Raw genomic sequence first — 6272 nt, 5'->3', positions numbered from 1 at the left:
TGAAATAAAGGCCTCTGGTAAGGAGATGAAAGAAATGATACCCAATACTAGTATATTATGTCAGAATTGTTTGGCATCGACTTGCTGAGGTATAAGAGAGCTTAAACTATTGGCAACAGTGACGTCTAGCAACATGCATGGTCTCAAATATTGGACGAATTGAGTGGCACCAGACCTCTCTTCTTCCTTGCATGTAAGAGCAGCGTTTAATTTAAGACAGATACATGATTCTTTAAGTACCGTTAGCACGGGATCTCTGGTATGAGTAAAACGCCAAATTTCCAATTGCGATGGTATTGGACTAAAAACAAATCAGAACTTGGAAAAAAATTTAAACCATTCGCGTTGAGCCATTGTTATGCGCGGCATTAAACGTTTTGTTCCAGCACGTTCTCGTTGCCGTCGCCGCGCCGCCGCTGTACCTTAACCCCAATACTGATGATTTAAGACTTACTTTATTTCTTCCTCGGGTTAAGGTTTTCTGTATCATGATGCTCACACATTAAGCTTTTTAAACATAGTTACAAACGGTGGGTGGTATATCCTCTTTAATTTTATGGGTCAAGTAAAAGATACATTGGCTTATCACTTGAAATTGCCTACATTTAACTTTTTGTATTAACAAACATTTACTAAAACTGAATTTTTTCGAATAGGAAATTTATCTCCTAGGCCGAATGATAAAGCTGAAATGGCGAAAGAGTGTTTAATTTCAGTCATACTTTAATTACAGAATATTAGTGAGGTTTAAGTTTTAATTGAAAGCGTTAACTTTAACAGCCTGTCTCCTAAATCCTCATGCATAATGGGCTCCACAATGTCTGAGCTAATTCCAAATTCAGGTTTTTCGATGTCCTTCACACATTTTTTCGAATACTGGCCAGACTCACATTACTTGACTCCAACCACCTTCGATCCTTAAAGAGAGTTTACAAAGGCAACACGTGAGAAATTTTAAGTCCCCAATGTTCCGTTCGAAGTCTTACTTAATTCTCGTCTGAGTATCGGCTGTCTTAAAAGATAGGTATTTGTTAGAGACCATATTATATTTGATGTCTATCACCAAAAAGTATATATGAACACACAACATTGACCGTGTTTTGACCTTTCGGAAGTTCTCTTCAAATTTGCGGAAACTTCGATTATTGACGCCGCCATACATTTTGGAATATGCATGGCACTCCGGCCAATTGTGTTAGTGGTGACAAAGTCTCCATGATGCGGCTTCGTTCCCCCGACCGCCCCACTCTCCTCTCCCCTACTCTCCTCTTAACTTCCCTACTCTACCCCTTACTCTCCTAGATCCTCCTCATTAACATTTTTCCTCCTCTTCACTATCCTAAACCCAAAGGGCCGGTTATGTAAACAAGGTTTAGCCGTTGTTTAACAAAACCGCGTTCTGAACTATCTTCATTTTTAGCCGAGCTTTTTATCTGAACCCAAGAGGGCTAACAGTCGAAGGACATTTATTTAATCAGGTCAACCCTCTACTGAGAGAGTAACTGAGGTCCATTGCTTGGGTAAAACCGCGGTTTGGGTTAGACCTCGTTAAATAACCTGAGCAAAGTGTTAACCGAAAGGTTGCACACCAACCAGCTCAGTTATATTAGTTTGAACTCGGCTTGCTATTCTAATAAAGTAAGCAGTTTTCAGCCAGGTGCACTAAAAGAAAAACCAATAAAATCACAACCGACGGTCTGAGCAAAGGAAAATATCACGATGATACAATTTGAAAGCGCGAGAAAACACGAATAACCAAGGTGCGTGCACCGGTTTTAATTTTGCTGCTGATTGATGGGGGAGAGGTAGTTGCTGCTGCTGATTACTGAGGGGGGGGGGGTACAAGAAAAAAAACTAAATTGAAAAATCATTCTTCGCACATTAAGCGATAAAAAGATTAACACTATAAGCTGTTTACCCCTTTCGTTATCACACTGGTACAGCATCCTTCCTTTCTGAATATCCAAAGTGCTTAGTCTTTCTCTTTGTCCAATGTCTACACCTTTAACCTTTGCGTGTAAAGTCCTCATGCCTCTCTCTCGGGCAAAAAAGAAAGAACCATAGTGCATCACGGAATTGTAGTCGTATGGGACATCCTGTCCATAAATCGTCTTGAAACGCTCTTTCCTAAAATGGACTCTACATCCTGCAAAGATAAATATAACAAAGGCATTTACATCTCTAGATGAGTATCTCTCTACATTATTTAATCACTCTATCAAAGAGAAACGGTTACATTCCACACTGCAGAAAAATGAACTCAACTAATCAGTTTAATTTACCAGGCATCACATTGTCCCAAACTACTGTAACGTACATATCACGGTCCGGTCGATTGTGTTCGTGGTAGAAGCCGAGCGCATGCCCAATCTCGTGCAATATGCTCCCTTTACTACACGAGATAGTCACGTTGCTTCCGTAAGGCGTAGGAGACCTGCAGGACACATCTGCATATTCAGTTCCAACAGATCCCACAGATATGACTTGACGACCTCCAATGCGGCCGATACTTGAAGAGCAACTGGAAAATATTATGTGAAAAGTGCTTCTGGTAAGCCCTATGTACAATAGCAATTACTAGTTGTCCTTGATGTAGAGGTTTGTAGCAAGTAAAGTTTTAAAGGAGAACGTTACTGAGAAAAAACACGTCTGGTGCAGAACAAAGAATTTTTCGAAAGCAAATTAAAAAAAGGTACTTGGTAAAATTCTCTAGAGCAAAACTTAACTGAAAAAATCCCTTGAATGCTAAAATGCAGTTTAAATTAAATCAAATGGTTTCGTTTGACCAGCATAACTCTTACATATAATCGCTTTTAATGAGAAACGTTCAAAAGCTTTATTCAAAATATCAAAACGCTGCCGACGGACGTACTAATTCATGGGATCGTGATGTTTAGTAAACGCTTTGCACAATTTTTAAGGAGCCTTAGGTTTGAAGTTGAAATAAAACGCAAAGAGAAAAACTCAGGTGGAACAAAGAACAAAATCACGAAAGTGCGGTTCACCCAGATTCATTACATTAAACAAAAAATTCTTCTTAGCCGGCTCTGCATTTATTTATTCACGAGCGTAATTTGTCTTTTCTTCATTTTTTAGTCATTACCTACCCTCCCTCATAGGCAAACTCCACATAGTCATCCTCAAACCTCCGTTCCTTGAAAACTATACAAAGCCTGTCTTGCCATTCCTTAATAGCTGCACGGATGTTTGTTAGACTCTCCTCGCCTGCAAATAGAAAGAATATTTAATATCAGTTCATCTTAAAATGTTATCTTACGGAGAGATCATGCTTTATTAGGTAAAAACGAACTGAGAGAAAAGAGCACTATACTTGATTATATGAAAAAGGTTTAAATCTCAACAGATCAATTTACAATCTCTAGGTTGTCTGTGATATTACTTTATCTATGAGTGTTTACCTACCCAAATATATTTCGAATTTATGGTATTCATGAAAGCGAAAAGGAGAAGTATACACCAAGAATAATATGAAGTTTACCTCCACCGTGAAAATTTTTACATAAAAGTTTTTTTACTTACCACGTTTTAGATTCCACAGTGCAACCTAAGCTTTAGAAAATTGTCTTCAAATGTGCCAAAAATTCGACTTCAGAAGTCGCCATTTTGCAAACAACTTAGAAACGATGCGCTCTCAGGGTTCAATTATATTAGATGGCAAGAACCGACGACCGGGGCAAGGCCGCATACGCATTATCTCCCAGACTTCAACTGAAATGGCGGGAATCGACGCGGGGAAGCACATTCCTAAATAGTTGCAGCACAGTTGCAGCACTGGTTTTCGACTTTCCGTTAATAATCGTGAATTGAGTCAATAATGCTCTTCAAAGAAATCACCAAGAGATGGAAAAGAGCTTGAGACTATGTTATCGCACAGGTAAGCAGCCAGATTGCACAGTACTGTAGGATTCAAAGTGGCTAGCGGCGTTCGCTGTCAATAATTTCCGAAAGTTTATGAACGTTTTGGGTTATCTTTTTTAATCTCAGCTCGGAGTCAGTGTAATGATGTTGGATTAAGAAATCATATGGTTTCTGGGGCATACTTCACCTTCAAAAGTTTACTTATCAGCCTCTTTATGACCTGACTTGTTTTCATAAATAACGTATTAGTACTAACTACTATGATATGACTTTTCAAAGCTCGAAAATAAGCAACCCTAAGCCGGTTTTCATGAACACATGGTCTGTACATCTCACATATGCATGTGCACTGCATGGACTGCAGAACTGGGTGTTACTTTTCAGGACCTCGGTTCAGTTCAGTTCAGTACAATCTAACGTGATTTAGTACTAGGCGAGATATTCTTATGTGGACCTCTCGTCCGGTAAGAAAAAAACATTTATTTACTGCGGCCATCATTCACATTTCTTATCATTTGTCCCTTATGGAACAAAGTTGACTAAAGTGATGGAATTGTTTCTATTATTTTATTCAATTCTGATTAAGCTGCCTTACGCATTTTTGGTGCTATGGTGTATGGAACCGTACTGTTGAGCCAAAGTTGTCGAAAACCATTCTTTACGAAATCCGTTTCCTCTGATTTGTCATCGACCGTGCTCTGCCAGTAGTTTTGGAGGCTGTCTCTTTGGTAATTTGTTAATAATATGTCACCTTCAAAATATTCTTTTCCAAGGTTCAGCTCCCCAAATGCTTCTATCTCACTCATCAACGTTTGTCAGAAATGAAAAAATAAACAACAGCGTAAACAAACAGTGCAAAGATATCGATCAAAGTTTTTGTCTGGTTCACGCACGCGGGCCATCATTTCACTTTGACCTTGTAACTTTTTTAAGTGAGTCTTTTGAACGATATCGAAAGGCTTTGAAACAACTTAAAATTTTCATTCAAGTGAGAGTCATCAGAATGGATAATCCATTATAACGTCTATTTGCCATACCAACCGCTGGTACGAACGAAACAACGCATGCTCAAGCCTACTCAAGAACGCAGGCACGCGCGAGTGAGTCAATGAATCATTGCTCGATATTGTCAAGTTGCAAATGTAAAGGCTGGGCCCTGGTTTTTCGAAGGGACGAGTGGATAAAGCTATATACTGCATAGTCACGGATACTTTACAGACTCGGGAATCATGTATACAGTATCCACAGAGCGATTAAAACACGAACAGATACCAGTGCAAGACAGGTGAACGAACCATCCAACGATTTGGTGAAAAAAAGAAAACAAACCTAGAGTTGAATAACCTGGCGGAAGGACGGACAGATTGATAAGGCTCAGAAGAGAATTCGAAGGAGGGGGGATGAGGAGGGCGAGTAAGTGCAGGGGGCGTTTGAAAGTGACAGCATACAAATGCCCGCACCAATCTAAAAGCTCGGACTTCGATTAGCATTAATGTCTTTAGACATAAAAACATATCTAATTTGTAGTTCTTAACAAAATTTTATGTTTGTCCCAAACCTTGCATTTGTCTATCGTACAGCTCAAGCATCACTGGATTGGATGCTTCCTGGCTTTCGTTTTCAACTGAAGAAAAAAGACAGAATCGCATAACAATTGATTATCTTTATATATTATACTTTATAGTTCTAAAAATGGCCACCATAATCGATAAGCTGTTAAAAGCCACTTACCATCGAATGTCGAGACTGAACATGAAGCAAAAATCAGAATACACGCCACTGCTGATGTTGAAAAGAATTTCGTGCTCATAATATGATTATGGGCATGAGGAAGTACTTCTGTTTTGCGTATACCAGGATTATGTTACTGTATTTCATTCTTCATTATAAAGCACATGGCAACAAAGTTTTTAGAGAATTCAAACGAAAGGAGACTTCAGGTACCTGGTTGGAATGCTGTCACATATTAATTTCTTAATCTGCCTCTGACAATCAAACTGACAATAAAACAAAGAAGCAGGAAATGATGTAAATAAACAAAGTTATTGAGAAAATTAAAACATGATAATTATTGCCACATTCTTCATTCAAGCTAGAGGGAGTCATTTCAATCTTCATGGTCTTAATGAGTTTAACTTTGATTTAATTTCTACGTTCTTGGCGCGCTCATTTCATCGTAAACAGACTGTTAAGGTTCAGTCATTGTTTCTGAGAATGAATGTTGGTCTTATAAAAATCTAGTTCCTTTTTCGAAAAAGAGGAGGTCTGGTAAGACACATAGAGCTTCAAGAAAAAAAAGTAATGCCACCTTATTCTTTAAGCGCAGATAAAGGCTTCAATTCAAAATTAAATGTTTCAGAATGCAGTTTTAGGGTCTCAGTATTATTAGCATA

General features: G+C 38.6%; 1 protein-coding gene across 1 annotated transcript; it reads right to left on the bottom strand.

The window, feature by feature from the left end:
• Positions 1 to 448: 448 nt before the first annotated feature.
• LOC111329063 (hatching enzyme 1.2) lies at positions 449 to 5819 on the bottom strand. Its single transcript, XM_022933666.2, has 7 exons — positions 5611 to 5819; positions 5438 to 5503; positions 4475 to 4672; positions 3108 to 3225; positions 2283 to 2521; positions 1919 to 2146; positions 449 to 917 (listed from the first exon to the last, which is right to left on the bottom strand). The coding sequence occupies exons 1-7, from the start codon at positions 5687 to 5689 to the stop codon at positions 892 to 894; spliced, it is 954 nt and encodes a 317-aa protein (XP_022789401.1). The 5' UTR covers positions 5690 to 5819; the 3' UTR covers positions 449 to 891.
• Positions 5820 to 6272: the final 453 nt, after the last annotated feature.

The sequence above is a fragment of the Stylophora pistillata genome, chromosome 1 (genome assembly GCF_964205215.1).
Source record: "Stylophora pistillata chromosome 1, jaStyPist1.2, whole genome shotgun sequence".
In the NCBI taxonomy this organism is placed as follows: Eukaryota; Metazoa; Cnidaria; class Anthozoa; order Scleractinia; family Pocilloporidae; genus Stylophora; species Stylophora pistillata.
This window is presented reverse-complemented; position numbering and strand designations above follow the sequence as displayed.